We start from the raw sequence: 17,329 nt of genomic DNA, 5'->3' as shown, positions 1-17,329 counted from the left end.
TTCTATAGCATTGATCCCGAAGAATCACATTGATTTTTATCATGATGAACAGGAATTCCTCTCCAGGAAGATCCTTGGGAGGATATGTCTGTCATCAATTCTTCCAGCTTCAAATACAGCGTTGGCTTAAGTGAACCTATTCACTCTGCAGTACTCCACATAGATTCAAAACTCCTGCAGGTAAGGTCACTTTCCCATGCTCTCTTTTTAAAGTGCCACTGTGTCACTGAAAAGAGTGAGGAGAACTCTACCTACCCTGTTCCTTGTAATCTAAAGGTTTAAGCCCCCAAAGGGCCTCCCTCCCTCTTATCCTTGACAACAGTTAACCAGTCTACAGTAATCCAGTCATGTCCAAACTCTTCTCCAATTAATCAACGTCCAAAACAAAAGAACATACAGCCCTGGCTTCTTTCAACAGCCAAAAGGTCTGGGCAGCCACTTCCCTTGCAGTGCTTTATTTATACACTGGCCTGCCCACCACTGCCTTTGGCAAAATAGACCCAAAGTTATCTCTACATTCTGGGCAGAACTGTTGCCAGGAAAAGTAACCAAGAATTTATCTCCATGCTTATGTCTTCCTCTACTCCATCAGGATTGTTCCCTTCGATACCCAGATCTCTGGTCTCCTCCACTTCCATGTCCTGGTAATTCTCCTCAGCATTTGTTTCTGCGGCTTCTGTCCCCATGGGCTGGGGCTCTGCCTTTATATCCGGTTTTCCCAGTCACTCCCCTTCCCTTTCTCTGTCTACCTATGTTTTCAATCCTCTCCCCAGAGGTCATTCCTTCCTTTGATAGACAGCCCTAGGCTTAGGGAATCTGGAAACCCCACCCCTCAGGTTGTTTCCATGTTTCTTGGGGGTCTTATCCTTGACTTTCTCACAACATCTGCAAAACAACTACATGGGCCTTAATTCATACCATTCCCAAACATTACTGCCTGGATCATTTCTCAACTCAAAATGCTGCATTTGGACAAGCTGTGCTTTGTAACCCTTTTGCCACATGATAACTGAACTACTACTACTACTACTTAACATTTCTAAAGCGCTACCAGGGTTACGCAGCGCTGTACAATTTATCTACAATTGTTCTCCTCCCTATCACTGTTTCCAGGACACTAGAATAGAAAATCATTTTTGTGGCCCTCCAGCTTGTGACTGACCTCATTGCTGTCTCCAGAAAAAGCAAAGTTGCTTACCTGTAATGGGGGTTCTCCATAAACAGCAAGGAAATGCAGCCACATACACTCACCCACCCACTACCCCCTCAAAAAAAAAAAAAAAAGGAAAAGCATACATATGCATACTTTAGCTTTGTTACAGACTGAAGATAAGTAGGGAGCCAGAGGCAATGCAGGAATCCCCACAGATTTCTCTGCGCTGTAGGAAAATTCTGGCACACCAGTGTCTGTCAGATGACCCCACCTAGAGTGCGCCTGCATTCCCTGTTGCTGTCTCCGGAGGATATCAGTTTCAGTCTGCTCAGCAATTGCACCAAAATAAAAAAAAGACTGAATTACTGCTTTGACTTGTTATTGCATAGGCAGAGTCAGGCTTAGATCTGCTCCATAGTTTTAAGCTCAATATCGTCAAACAGCAGGTATGAAGGTAAGTTATATGATAGTGAGTGCATAATGACCATAATCTATTTTCAATAAATTCAGGGCCAACCAATTAGTAGCCATCCATGCGGAAGTAGTGTGACATCATCGCAGCTTGGAAATAGAATCGGACGATGAACAATCAAATGAGAAAAACAATTGTACCCAGAATCTGTGAATGTAAAAATTCTAGCAGACATTATAGTATCACTAGTGACTTAAAGTTCCCTCATTGAGGGTCCCTTTTACTAAGGCATGCTGAAAAATGGCCTGCGGTAGTGTAGATGCGTGTTTTGGGCGCACACAGAATCATTTTTCAGTGCACCTGTAAAAAATGCCTTTTAAAAATTTTTACCAAAAATAGATGTGCGGCAAAATGAAAATTGCCATGCGTCCATTTTGGGTCTGAAACCTTACAGCCAGCCATTGACCTAGCAGTAAGGTTTCACGCAGTAACCAGGCGGTAATGCCATTTACCGCCCATATGCCAGAAAATAAAAATATTTCCCGACACGCATAGCGGATGCACATTAAAAATGAAATTACTGTAAGGGCCACACAGGAGCCGGGCGGTAACTCAAAATTGACATGCGTTGGGCGTACGTAGGTGCCTACGCGGCTTAGTAAAGGGGCCCCTATGTTTTTAGCCGCAAACGACTAAAGACTTATCTCTTCGAGAAAATTTACTGCAAGGATCAAAACACATGAAGTCCACACACACTAACAAATACACCAACATACTCTGTTCTGAATTCTCTTACCCGTATTTTCACTACAATTAACACTCCACCCACATAAAAAATTGCTATACCCTAAAGTTTTCGTGATATTGTTCTATCGCCCTATCTTTTCCCCATTGTGACATTCCACTGTTTATACGCCCTAAATGTTGTTTTGACTTGACTTTGTCTTCCCACAACTCCTTATAATGTAACCCATAATCGTTCTGTAACACATTGTATTTCCATCATTCATAATGTATTGTAAGCCACACTGAGCCCGCAAATAGGTGGGAAAATGTGGGATACAAATGCAATAAATAAATAAATAAAAATAAATACATAGTTCTAGAGATGCATTTGTAGACTCCGGTGTAAACACATACAGAGTGGTGTTGAGATAAGATAAAGTTCATGTGGTGCAGCCACATAAGGAAATCGTACAGCTGAAGAATTGTAATATGTCCATTCCATATTTTTGTTTTGTTGTGTTGCAGAGATCAGGCATTTATGTTGGGTTGGTAGAGTATGCCTTTTTAAACAGATAAGTTTTTAGTGTTCTCCGGAAATGTAGGTGGTCTTCCATAGTTTTTAAGGTTTTTGGTAATGCTTTCCACAATTGTGTGCATATGTAGTCAAAACTGGATGCGTAAGTTGATTTGTATTTGAGTCCTTTGCAGCTTGGGTGCTGCAGGTTTAGGTACGTTCGTGTTGATGCGGATGTGTTTCTAGTCGGTAGGTCGATCAAGTCTGTCATGTATCCCGGGGCTTCACCGTAGATAATTTTGTGAACCAGTGTGCAAATTTTGAAAGCAATGTGTTCTTTGATTGGGAGCCAGTGTAGTTTTTCGCAGAGGGGTTTTGCACTATCAAATTGGTTTTTTCCGAAGATAAGCCTGGCTGTCAAGGCCCATTGGTTTGGTTTGACTGTAGCTGCTCCTTGTTGCCCTCCCCCTTCCAAAGCTTCTGCCGTAAGCAACTGCCTAGTTTTGCCTAATGGTTAGGCCGGCCCTGCTATTGGTCTTCCCAAATAGTCACAGAGTCTTCACCAATCCAAAACCTGGAGGAGCATATTTTTGCCACTTGTTGGGCAGCAGGGGCTGAAAAACCGAGCTGAGCACATCACCTCTGTAGTACATCCAGACCCCTGACAGTTCTCCCTCCACGAGAGCACTACAACCTGAGTCATAGATCTGGCCAATATAATTGTTTCTTGATTATAACCAACAAAACTACAACATCTCCTGTGGATATTGGCATGCCAATCCCTTCCTTGACAACATTAGAGGCTCTGGGAAGAGAAGGAGGGACCATTGCACCCCCATCCTGACAATCTGGCTGCTGATTTTCAAAATTCTGAGATTAGAAAAATCTACCCGTGAGTTTTGAAAACACTTGCAGTATGATTAAGTTTCATCAGACAGCATGATGGAAGCAACCATTTTGCCTGTTGCCATGTGACACACATGCCAGGGGTTCTCAGACACGTATATGCCATTACCAAAGTCTGCAAATAGTTTACTTGTGGCTTTTGTAGAGGTTTTCAAAGAGAAATTATTCAAGAGGGGGGAGGGGGAAAGATCCTCTTTGAAATGTAGCTACAAAAGTGCCCCTATTATGTTTTTAACCATGGAATTGTATATAATCCCATTTCAAACTACTGTCTATTGAATAACTTATTGTCATGTTTGCATTTCACTTGTACCTGATTCTGTATGTATGTTCTGTAATCCACTGCGAACTGCTGGAATTGCTGGTCTATAAATGTTTTAAAATAAATAAATAAAACATATACTTCACTGGTGAAAACCAGACCTAAGAAAATCTTACACACTATATACAGTGCAATCCGCTTAAGTGCAAGGGTCTGGGACCAAAGAAATACATGCAGTAACCAGAGCTTGCACTTAACCGTTGTGACCCAAAGAAGCTTGACATCTAATAAACATATGTACAGTACTGTTTATTATACTTACAGTATAAAGTCTCCATTAACTGACGTTAGGCTTACTTGAAGTAATCAGTTATAGTCTTCTGGACATTCTTGTGTCTGAGTTCCATAGACTACGTCTGCCATAGGGTAAAAACTGTCATAGCACTGACATCCAGTGGCCTCCAGATAAGCCCGAATGGTGTTGAGACTCTCCAGTGCTCTTGCAAAAGTGACAGGAGGTTGTTGAATTTCATCAGCATGTGCCTCGCTGCTCATTTCATCATCAGCCGTTGCCTGCGTGTAGGCGCATATCTCGACATCAGTGCTGTCTGCTGTTTGTAGCTCATAATCAACAGCTACATAATGATGAAACTCCTCTTCAGTAACACCGGCTGGGATGTCAATAGCCTGTTCATCTGACGCGTTTGCAACAGCTGCATCTGTTTCATCCCTCTCCACGTCCTTAACAAAGCTTGCCTGCTTGTAGCAGTTCACAATGGTTGCCTGTGTAACATAATTCCAGGCTTCTTTCTGCATATGTAGGGAATCCAACAGTGATAGATTACGAGCCAGTTCAACAGCACGTTTATCCCTGCCAGTCTGGTCATCCATAACGCTCATGAGACGACGTAGCACAAGAGCCCGATAATGTTGTTTCAAATTGGCTATTATGCCCTGATCCATAGGTTGGATCAGAGAGGTAGTGTTTGGTGGCAGGAAGACCACCTTGACGTTAGACAGCCTGACATCATCACTGTGTGCAGCACAATTATCACAAAGCAACAAAATCTGACGCTTTTGTGCCCGCATTCTAGTGTCTAACTTCTTTAGCCACTGCTTCCAAATTTCCCCAGTCATCCATGAATTTGCGTTAGCCTCATATGACACAGGAAGTCGTTTAACATTCTTGAAGCAACGGGGCTGTTTGCTCTTTCCAATGACGAGCGATTCCAACTTCTCACTCCCATCCATATTGCAGCAAAGGAGGATCGTCAGTCAGTCCTTCGACGTTTTACTTCCTGTAGTTTCGGCTTGTTTGAATGCAAGTGTTCCATCAGGAATCACTCGCCAGTAGAGACCGTTTTCGTCAGCATCGAAAATGTCACGAGGTGCAAACTCGTTCAAGATGGTAGGAAGAACTGAAACAACCCAATTTTCAGCACCAAAGTCATCAGCGTCTTGTTTTTCACCATGCTGTTTCTTGAATTTTATGTTGTTCCTCTCCTTCCATCTTTCTAACCATCCAACAGTGGCTTTGAATTCAGTTAGTCTAAGACTTTCAGCTAGCTGGTTAGCTTTCTCCATAAGCAGTGAACCACTGACAGGAAACTGTCTGCTCCTGACTTGAGAAAACCACCGAAGAAGAGCATCTTCTACATCCTTAGCTTTTCCCGCCCATTTTCGTTTCCTGTGTGGATTTGTATTGTTTTGCCAGTCTTCCAGAAGCTGATCTTTCTGCTTCAAGATACGTGAAATTTGACTTGGATTGACACCATATTCTTTAGCAATAGATGCTTTACTTTTGTTTTCTAATTTTTTAGGAACTTCTATTCGTTCAGCCAGTGTTAAAGTTTTACAGTTGCATGACGACTTCAGTGTACACTCTAACAACATTCTTTCGCTTATTCTGCCTGTGGCAGTTAACCAACAAGATTTCAAATTTACCGCCCCTTTGTCATGTGCCAGTCGGCTTCCATATTCCGTGCGTGTGCTTATGCAGAGTCTTTCCTGCAGAGGAGCAGTCTTAAACCATGCATATAAGCGAATCTTGCACTTAGTGGTGTGCTAAACTGAAGTTTGTCCCCATAGAAATTGATGGCGCCAAAAACAGGACCGAAGTACGGCATGCAATTAAACAGAGTATGAGCTTATTCGACGTGCACTTAAATGGGAGTGCACTGTATTAAAAGAAAACAAAATTGTTTTTAGCACACGCTAACACTAAAGACACCCATAGGAATATATGGGTGTCTCTAGCATTAGTGTTGTTCTAATTTTTAGTGCGCCTTAGTAAACAGGGTCCTATATGCCAACACACATAGGACCCCTTTTACCAAGCTGTGGCAAAAGGAGGCCTGCGCTGATGTCAGTGCATGTTTTTGACTCACGCCGAGGCCCCCTTTTACTGCAGCAGATAAAAGGTAGGTCTTTCTTTTCTTGAGGAAAAGGCCGTGCGGCAAATGAAGAACTTGCCGTGCAGCTGTTTCAGGGGGAGCCCGTACCACCACCCATTGAGGTGGCATTAAGGGTTCCCGAACTAACGCGTGGCACTGCCCGATTACTGCTGGGTACACACCAGGGCTACAAAAATTAATATATTTTGTAGTGCCGGATATGACGGCCCGTGTTGGGCTTACTGCTGCTTTGTAAAAGGGGCTCTAGCTAGGGTCAGCTAGAAGGGTAGTTTGGTTATTCATGAACTGTGAAGTTTTTATGTTTCAGATTTGTCTCAGAATCACCGGGACCCAAGAGTACGGATTATATGACAGTTGGGGAAGAAATCGTATAATTTACAACCTGCCACACAAAACTGAAGCCTGCCCCATTGTGTAATTTAGTTATCTAATTGAAGCTTCATAGTTCTGGCAGGCTAATTGTCTCAATCTGGAACATACTACATGTTGACTGGCTGTCGCTGACAGTCACACATCATAGTAGCAAACTGTTTAGTCACCAGGGCACAGGCTAGCTTAAATAGAGAAACAAAACTGCCATCTAATGGTGAAGAAATAGAATTTATTATGTACTTCATTTTATTATTGCCTTTATATACACAGTTTGACCCATCCAGTCTGCCCAACAAGATGACCATTACAGCAGGAAAATATCTGGTGCACAAAGTAAAACAGTGAAAACGTGACTGTACTGTAAAGTGACAAAGAAGTGTGTTTTATCAGTACCCTTTAGCAAATCCAGTTTACAGTACAGTCACGTTTTTACTAATTTACTCTATGCACCAGATATTTTCATGCTTGTGCAATTCAAGATATGTGCATTATGTCTGCTTTTATATTATGTTTTTATATGATGTTTTCATATGACATTTTAGTGATATATCTGTATATGTGATCTTTTATTTTCTGCCATGTGTTCTTTTAAAAGATATGATTTTTTACGTTTCTTTTTAAAGATCTTTTATGCTTTTTTATTAAGATGATACAAGAATCAACATACCATGTTTTTTTAATATGTTTTGTGGATTATGTTGTCATTTATACAGTCTGTTTATGTTTTATGCACTAGAGCTAGTCGGTGGTATGTTTCTTTGGCATTATCCAGATAAACATCAACAACAAACAGTACTCCTGTTCTATATAAATTACAAAATCTTTATTAGTGAAAACAAGTCAGTGCATTAAAAGAATTACTAAATAATATCCCTACAACTCACTCACACTGCTATCCACACCAAACTTATACCCTGATCACATATGTAAATCCCACAAAGAACATTAAACATAAACCCTAAATTGCAGTTTCTTCAGTCTCTGTGTATCATCAGAGCACAGTCTCAATAAAGATCAGTCAGTGAGCCCTAAAAATACAAGGGCACACTAAACCCAGTTCTTAATAATTGTAGCAAATGTTGAACATTGCTGATCTTTGTATCCAACAAGTTCTCAAGTGAAGAAAGAAAAAAAACTCCACTGCAATATAAAGCCACTGTTCTTATACCTGTGATAAAAAAAAAAACACAGAGAGGCACTGGGAATTGCAAAGTCACACAAATCTTCTGTGATCCTCATGCACACGATCAAACCTTTAAATTAAAGGCAGCCAAAGAATGCTTCAGGTAAGTGGGAGGCTTCCAGGGATAAGTAAATTAAACCCACATAGTTGGTATACTCCAAAGTTCCCCAATGTGAGACCGCATTTCGTAGCTCTTCCTCAGGGGGAACCACCCCTTATCACCAACGGGACTAACGTCCAGGCAGGGAATCCTAGCCCCACCTCCAAGCTTCCAGCAGTGGAGTTTTTTTCTTTCTTCACTTGAGAACTTGTGGATACAAAGATCAGCAATGTTCAACATTTGCTACAATTATTAAGAACTGGGTTTAGTGTGCCCTTGTTTTTTTAGGGCTCATTGACTGATCTTTATTGAGACTGTGCTCTGATGATACACAGAGACGGAAGAAACTGCAATTTAGGGTTTGTTTAATGTTCTTTGTGGGATTTACATATGTGATCAGGGTATAAGTTTGGTGTGGATGGCAGTGTGCAGGGATATTATTTAGTAATCCTTTTACTGCACTGACTTGTTTTCACTAATAAAGATTTTGTAATTTATATAGAACAGGAGTACTGTTTGTTGTTGATGTTTTAGGTACCTCCTATTATATATATATCCCCTATTAGGATTAAGATATTATCCAGATAAAGCCACAGAAATTCCATGGCTGGTCCCAGTGAGCATGAGTTATCCAGAGAGGAGCTACTCCTCCCTAGATGAGTGCTGCTGAATATTAACCCCATTAATTTTAGCATCTGTTAAGACTCTTTTAACTTATACAGTAAGGTCTTTCTGTAAAAACTGCTGTTTTTAGCACGCAAAGATTCTATAAAGGTCACCCAAACTCGGGTGCGGATCTAATAGTTAATGTGCTACAATGATGCAATTATTAGCGCTAACAAGCACTTAATTGGCACTAATTATGATTTGCACGCCACTATTCTGTAACCATGAGTGCCTAAATTGGATCTCGTGCAACTCAGAGGAGGAGCATGGACAGGTCAGGGGCATGCACAAAAGATGCTTCACAGTGTTACAGAATAGCAGGGATCCATGCCCAATTTGTGTGCCAGGATTTACACCAGGTTTCAGCTGGTATAAGTCCTCACATGCCTAAAGTTGAGCGCCGAATTTGGCATTCAGTGCCGTGAGTGCTCAGCTCGAAGCGTTGAGCACTGAATTTTCAGTGCCATTTATAGAATCTGGCCCTAAATGTAGAGCTTTATTTTTTTCAATCATATTGTTGCCATGTTGATCGTACACCCTTTTTAACTTACGGTAAATTCTTGTATTTTAGCTTTCCTAGATGACACCACCTAAACCTGAAAATGAAAAGCTCAACTGGGACAAAAAATGTGTCCCTTGGAAGTAGTGAAATGAGCTACACACCAGTTGAAGAATCAAGCCTTGCATCCATGTGTCTTAGTTCATAGTGTTAGCTCATCAGATTTGCTTACTTGTTTTCACATTACTGCTTTACTTAACTTTCCACTGTGCCCTGCAGACGTAAAGGAAATGCCGGAATGTGATTTCTCATTGATTTGGATGGCATGACAGCCTGTGTTACAATACAGCAGGACTGTTGTGCCGAGTGCAGCCACCACGCCAAATCTGGCCTGTGTATATAGATCATTTGCATATAGGTTCTGTCTTCTCTTAGAAAGCTTGCTGGTTACTGCTGCCATGTTTTGTCCAGCGGGAAAGTGTGGCAATTTTATCAATTAGCCATTGTTACCTTTCCGTCCCCCTCAAGGCAATACGGTCATAAAATCTAGACAGTAGGGAGATCTCAGAAATAAAGCATACTAAAGTCTGAGTTTAAACAGAGGAAAGGCCTCGAGAAACCCCTGGCAAAAAAGCAAAGCTCAAGGGGCTGGACTTCATCATCATCGGCCAGAAAACCTCTGTAGTGCTATTGTCGATTCAGTTACTTCACTTGATATAGCAAGAATTACACCAGACTTAACTTAATCAGGTGTTTTATTGTGCGGGTTCTTCATGCGCCTTGACCACGACCAACGATGGCTGCCGTTTCGTGGACCTGCCTCAGGGTACGGTGGTCCGAATATGTTCGATGCGGAGGTACTTTGGCGTTTTCAGCCAATTTTTTTACACATTTCTTTTACTATCTTTATGAGCATAGATGTTGATTTTCTGCTCTCTTTTTCAGAACACATGCGGACCACTGTACCCTGAGGCAGGTCCACGAAACGGTGGCCATCGTTGGTAACTGAATCGACAATAGCACTACAGAGGTTTTCTGGCCGATGATGAAGTCCAGCCCCTTGAGCTTTGCTTTTTTGCCAGGGGCTTCTCGAGGCCTTTCCTCTGTTTAAACTCAGACTTTAGTATGCTTTATTTCTGAGATCTCCCTACTGTCTAGATTTTCACCCGTATATTAAAGGGAGACAGACTCCTGTTTAGTTCAATAGTTTTGTACCTATTAATACGGCCATAAAAGCACAGACCGCCAAGTTGAAGCTTTCTTAATGCTATTTGCAGTAAAGACTTGTGTTTCTTTATGAATAATATAGTTTTATTGATGCAACTATTACATGAGTGATGTTTTAAATAGAAAATACAGGAAACAATCATTCATACTTCCAGATTGGTTGATCCATTCCCTTTTTCCTTTTGATCCTCCCATGTGAATTGTAGCAACTATCGAGCTCCCCCATTATGTAACGTTTTTGAACAGAAGAATCTCACTAATAATAAAACAGGTGTGTGACGTTTGTAGGTGATCTGCAATGTTTTGTAGAGGACACTTCTGTGTAAAAGAGAATGTTTCTGCAGTACATTTGATTTGCAAATGATGTTTTACAGGGTAAGGTGTAGCCCAGCATATAGTGTGTTTACCTACACTTGTTACTTTGGGTTTTTTCCTTCCAAAAACACCTCTTGTTTTCAGGTGGATAATGACTGTATATGTCTTTTTTTTTAATAGTGCCCTAGCTGTATTAGCCCTGCTTATAGTAGAAAGAAAAGACAATGTTTTTCCTACTGTATTCTTGCATTAAATTATAAAGTAGGATCTTTGAGTGTTATGACTGTTGTATTGGTATTCAATGCTTAATAAAGACTCTTATAAATTAAAAAAAAAATTATAAAGTACTTTTTAAAGTCTCACTCTTACCTCCTTATATTGTATGGTGAACCCTCCAAAACCCACTAAAAACTTACTGTACCCAACTGCAATAGCCCTTACATCTGCAGGTGTCACCTACATGTGGGTACGGTAGGTTTTTGAGGGGCTCACACTTTACAGCACAAGGGTAAGAGAGTGAATCATGGGCCCGGGTCCCCTTCTCAACAGTACACTGCATCAGCCAAGAGGCTGCTGTAATAGGAGTGGCCATAACATCTGAAGCTGTCATAGAGTCTGGTATGTAGTGTTTCACATCTTTGGGGGAATGGGAGGGGGTCAGTGACCACTGGGGGAGTAAGGGGGGGTTGTTATTTTATTCCTCCAGTGGTCATCTGGTCATTTAGGGCACTCTTTTGTGATCTCTAAGCGACGTAGCGTTTCAGTCACTTAGTCATTATTAAAACAGGTCTAGCTCAAAACATCTTAGCTTTAGTCCCGGATGTTTTTGTTTTGTTCCATTATGGCAGAAAAATGTCCGTTAGGAACACCCAAATCCTGCCCTTAACACGCCTCCCAGCACGCCCTCTTATGATTTGAATGCACTGTGGTTGAACAGCATAGAAAAACGTTTAGAAAATGGGTTTTGAAAATAGAAATTTGAACGTTTTGGCAAGCACAGAGTCCAAATGCTGCTTTATGCCACTTCTTAAACATTTTTCTCTTTCGAAAATGAGCCCCATAGTAATCTGTAACTTTGTGAGTATATGAGCTTTCAGAATGAGCCTCTAACTCTTCTCCACAGAAGATATACAAAAGGAAAGGATAAGTTAGTGTTCTTGATTAGGTCAGCCTTTGCTAATGCGCATCTTTGATCGATCTCAGCCCTCACTGCTATCAGTCATTTAGGTTCCCAATTTACAGACAAGGAATCATCGCCAGTAGCAAGTAGGTGATGATTGAGAGGAACTAAAACAAATGAGTGTGAATCTGGAAGAGGTGCTAGAGAAAATGGATATACTAAATTCTAGCAAGTAGCTGGGACCCAATGTTATTCACTTCACAGTTCTAAATGATTCAGATACCACACACCTGCTACCAGCAATCTGTAACCTGTTGGTCAAATCTACAGTTTTGAGCACTGGAGGACCCAGGGATTACCCAGGCCAATGAGCCTGACAGTGCCAAGTAAAATACTGGAAGCAAAATTACTGATATATGAATAAACATGGCTTAATGGGGAAGAGCCAGTATGAATTTAAAAAGAAAATGTCATGTCTTACTAGTTTATTAGAATTCTTTGAAGGTGAGTCAGTCAATATCATGTACTTGGATTTTCAATCATATTCAATAAAGTCCTTCATGAAAAACTCAAGAAACAAATTTTAAATTGTGCAATAGGAAATAATTTTATTTTTATTTATTGCATTTGTACCCCACATTTTCCCACCTATTTGCAGGCTCAATGTGGCTTACATAGTACCGTCAAGGGCGTTTGCCCAGTCGGTGGATAACAAATACAAAGTTGTATAGTGATCATATGAGTGGAGTGGGTATAAGTGGAGGGTCGGAATGGATGAAGATTGCGTGTTGTCCTGTTCGATCATAGTCAAGCTGTGTTGATAGGTGAAGAGGATTATGTGGGGTCGTTTTACTGTGTTACTGTGGATTGATAGCTAGCTAAACAATAGGAAATAAATACCAGCACAAAATAAGTCAGTTTTCCCAATGGGAAAGGGTTAATAGTGGAGTGCTTCATGATTCTGAATGGCACCTACATAGAAAAACACTAGTCACAGAGGATGTGAACTGATGGCATAGTTGGTAGAATCAGAATGGTGGGTCACTTGGATCATGTGTAAGCAATGTTATGAAGATCAAAGAATAGAGAAGGGTGCAGCAGAAGCTTCATGTCATGAACCTTCCAAATAATATCAGCATGAGGTAGCCTAAAAGTAAGACCTGCTCCCAAGTATTAAACCAAAGCATAGCTACAACCAGTGTCTTCAAAGGACTGGCTGTCAGGGCTGGCTTAGCCATTGGACCAGGGGAAGCACTGGCCCAGGGCACCAGTGATTAAGGGCACCAAAATACCCAGCGTCTGACCTCACTTGGTCTAAAGGTGAAGCATTTCCCCCCCACCCCTCCCCAGTCAGATCTCTTCCTTTCTCTCCCCACCCCCCAATGTTGTCTCGTGTCTCTGTCCCCCTACCCTGTGAACTGGTACTGCTCTCTCTCCATTCTCACTTCCCTGTGCACTTAAGCTTCAATCGTCAGCCTGATATGTTATCACAGAAGACACTTAAATTGGTGAAGTAGAAGAAAATTGAAGAAAACAGGCAAAAATTTGAATTAAATAAATAAACTTGGGAGGTTTTTAGCTAATGATTGGTCTTAGAAGGAGCCTTGGCATTTGACAGAATTAAGTGGGTTATGCCCAGCCAATCATGGTTACCTTTGACTGCTGAGGCTTTTTTTCCCCTCCTTTTTTAAATTAAAATTAAAGAGCCCAAACATTTCTAAACAGAGTATTTTCTGTTTGATGAACAATGTTTGATCACTGCATATCATTATTATTGGGATGTGTAAGGTTTCCACAATCTTTGATTTTTAGTTTTACTATACCTTGTGGAACAGTCAAATTTTGTTTGGCCAATTTTTGAAGAACAAGAAAATGATAGGTGGAACAAAGAGAGCCATTTAAGTAGGGCCAGTGAAAGGATATTGTATTTGTTCATACTGAAATCGGTTAACACCAATTACGGTACCATGTAAGCCACATTGAGCCTGCAAAAAGGTGGGAAAATGTGGGATACAAATAAATAAATATTAGTCATCCTTCAGTTTAATGTTCCCATCAATTAACTTCCAGGCCCCTAGCCCTGCAACTGCTGGGTTACTGTTGGGGTAAATCCATGTTGGGGGGGGGGGGGGGTCACCTGGGAAATGGTTGTGGGGAGCAGGAGAGAGTGAGAAGGATGATCCACTGGGAGAATTGGAAACCTCACTAAGAGTACAGGAAAGATGGAGTTAGCTGAGAGAACAGGAAAGGAGGTATATAAATGGGACACAGAGTAATTGGTCCTGGGAAAGGCTGTATATTTGTGAGAGAAATAGGATTAGCCCGGGGGAGGGGGGGAGGAGAGAGAAGCATGAGAGACGAAGAGGGTATCAGCATGGGATGGTTATGTGTGTGAGAAAAAGAGAGAGCTGGAAGCTGCCCTACAGTGTGTATGTCAGGAAGAAAGAGGATCTTTCTGGACTGGGAAGGAATAACGAAGGAAAGGCATCTTCTTTTGTCTCTGATCCCCTCTCCAGTCCTGAATCTCTCCTCTATTCATTCTTCCTCTCTCTATCTTTTCAATCGGGCCTTACTGTAACCATGGAAGCTATGGATACCTGCTAACAGCTGGCATCCTTCGCTTGTATCTGTTTCAGTTACTGTATGGCTATACTTGCCTCTCAGCCCCTTGTTAGTGGTTACACTCTTCACTGTTCTCTTTCCTGTCAATGAATGGCATTCCCAGCATTTGTTATTAATCGAAATTATATAAACCACTTTGATAGTTGCTTCTGAAATGAGGTCTATTAAAAACTATTAAACATAAACATAACTTTAATTCTTCCTCCCTCCTTGATCCTGTCTTTCTCTCTTTCCATCATTCCAGATCCCTTCATTTAAATTTAAATACACACACATAGGAGCCAACTTTTCAAAATTATTGGGGGTGCTAAGCCCCATGGAAATAATCCCTACCTGGACACATACAAGGAATTTTTCCAGTATTGGGGGTGCTCAAGCACCCACAGCACCCACAGAGTCGGCTCCAATGTACACACATACTTTTACACTTCCTAGCTTCATTGCATGCCCCCTAGTCGTAGAACTTTTGGAAAGAGTAAACAGACGCTTCATGTCTACCCGTTCCACTCCACTCATTATTTTATAGACCTTGATTTTATTCTGTTATATCAAAGTTTATTATATCTTGTACATTAAAAAGCTTTTAATTTATTATATGTTACAACAAAGTTGAAGTTCCTATCAGTGTACTGTCTTTTCATCTCAATGCCTGTGGCTGCTCAATTATTATTGTGGTTATGATGTTACTACACAGGATACTGTTACTACTGCAAGACTAACAATGGTGATGTTATATGAAAGACATAGATCAGTCTTTCGCACTTTAGTTCAGTCGTTAGTCTTAACTAAATTTGACTATTGCAATTCAATTTATGCAGGTATTAAGTGGAGTCTCCTAAGAAAATTACAAAAGGCACAAAACACGGCTGTCCGCCTTATATATAGATCGCCGCGTTATGTTAAAGCATCTCCTCCTCTTTAGGATATACATTGGTTACCTATCAATGAAAGAATTTTATTTAAGCTCTGTGTTCATCACCATGAAATGCCATCTCATCATCTAGAGAATATCTCATATTCTCATATTACATTTCTCAAATTTTAAAAACTTAACCTACAAAACTATCCATAATTCTAACTTTTCTTACCAAAGTACCAAACTCTGGAACTCATTACCTGAGTATATCAGACTCTCAGTCATTTAGAAGTCTACTTAAAGCCCACTTCTTTAGATCTGTGTTCAGCTAATATGAAAATAATTTTTTAATAGTTGTATTCTATTAATATTAATTGGCATGTAATGCTTCTTAATTTGTTATGTAAGCCGTATTGAATCTGAGCTTTCTTGGGAAAATGCGGGGTAGAAATGTTATAACAAGGCTATGTTTAACCCAGTAGGCAAATGTGTTATAAGAAACGCTCACTTGAAAAAGGTTCAGCACTTTATTTTGGACATCAAATTGAAGTTAATTACAATACAATAGTTAATGGTACAGAAATTAGGCATAAAGAGTAAGATAAAACAGACTTAAAGCAATTTGAACACCCACTACTCCTAGTACAGGGTGGGATAGGTGGGTGAGCAGTGGCTAAGGTGGTAATTGAGCCCAGTTCCCATGGCTCCTAGACTACAGGCCTAACCACTAGGCCATATCCCAAACCCCACAATATCTCACATTGTTACCACTGTAGAGTTTATATTACACATCTTTTTAACAAGCCCTACAAAGATAACCCTTAAACTTATAAAACTACCTCACCAACCCATCCAGTTATTAAAATCCACCGTCTATATCACCCAGCCTAACACCTCCCCTCTCTCTTCCCTTACTTAATTTTGGCACATTACCAATTGTATCTGTTTTAATCTTTGCACATTACAAACTATATCTGATATCCTGTAGACTATGTCATAACTACACTCTGTAAGCCACATTGAGCCTGCAAATAGGTGGGAACATGTGGGATACAAATGCAATAAATAAATATTCCCACCACCAATTTCATAGCATGCAACCCAGCCCCATGGTCCAGTGAGCAGGATGCAGCCTGTGGCAGAGGATGCCAACATTCTGCAGCTGGAAGCAGACGAGGAGGATAGTGGAGACCCAGGCATGGAGGCATAGGAACAGGAGGTTTATCTAGAACGGGGAGGAACAACAGCATGAAGCTGAGGCAGTTTTGGCCCACCCTGAGCATGAACAAGGAGAAGAGGGACAGAATGTTACAGTGTTGGGAAGAGAGATCATTGAAAAGCAGATCCTACTCAGGGAAGAGGTCATTGGCATATGGGAAGAGCTAGGAGCAAAAAGAGTGGGGGATATGGGGGTCTCTATGTTAAGTTTGGTCAGCTGTTTGACTGTACTGCACAATGGGGGTGGGAAATTGGCAGCTATGTGTTCATTCCTAATATATAGCTCACCATTGTCATAAAAATGTGTTTGGATTAGATGGTATCGGACCTCCTGGCCTTTGTCTTGCTTGCAGAGGTGTCAGATTGTGTCGGGGTCCCTGGATTTCCTTGTCTTCATCACTCTGTCTGGCCTGGTCCTGGGATTTAGGCATATGGTAGGCTAGCGCCAAATTGTGCAGTATGCACCAGGCAACAAAGATGTCGCAGACCTTTGATGGCCTATACAATAGCTCCTCCCCCCCCTCCTCAAGAGTGGTCGAGACATTGGAACCAGGACTTTAGGAATCTAAATGCCTGTTCAATCACTGCCCGGGTTTCAGCTTGGGCCCTGTTGTAATGTGCTCCTCCGGGAGTTCACTATGGAGGTCATTAGCCACCTCCTCAGCGGATAGCTACAGTCACCTGCATTGAGGTCAGGAGAGAAGAGATGTTCATGTTTATTTAGTACTTAATAACCTGCCAATTCTATTACATATCTCAGCAGT

The 17,329-nt window shown here is 41.1% G+C and overlaps 1 protein-coding gene across 2 annotated transcripts in view; it reads left to right on the top strand.

The window, feature by feature from the left end:
- FAM120B (family with sequence similarity 120B) overlaps window positions 1–11,046 on the top strand; it is a 213,801-nt gene extending 202,755 nt beyond the window's left edge. For both annotated transcript variants that reach the window (XM_030195955.1, XM_030195956.1), the window contains one exon: window positions 9,280–11,046. In XM_030195955.1, the coding sequence (XP_030051815.1) occupies window positions 9,280–9,292 (13 nt within the window). In that variant the 3' untranslated portion in view covers window positions 9,293–11,046. The remainder of the gene's footprint in view (window positions 1–9,279) is intronic.
- Window positions 11,047–17,329: the final 6,283 nt, after the last annotated feature.

This window comes from Microcaecilia unicolor, chromosome 3 (genome assembly GCF_901765095.1).
Source record: "Microcaecilia unicolor chromosome 3, aMicUni1.1, whole genome shotgun sequence".
Lineage (NCBI taxonomy): Eukaryota > Metazoa > Chordata > Amphibia > Gymnophiona > Siphonopidae > Microcaecilia > Microcaecilia unicolor.
This window is presented reverse-complemented; position numbering and strand designations above follow the sequence as displayed.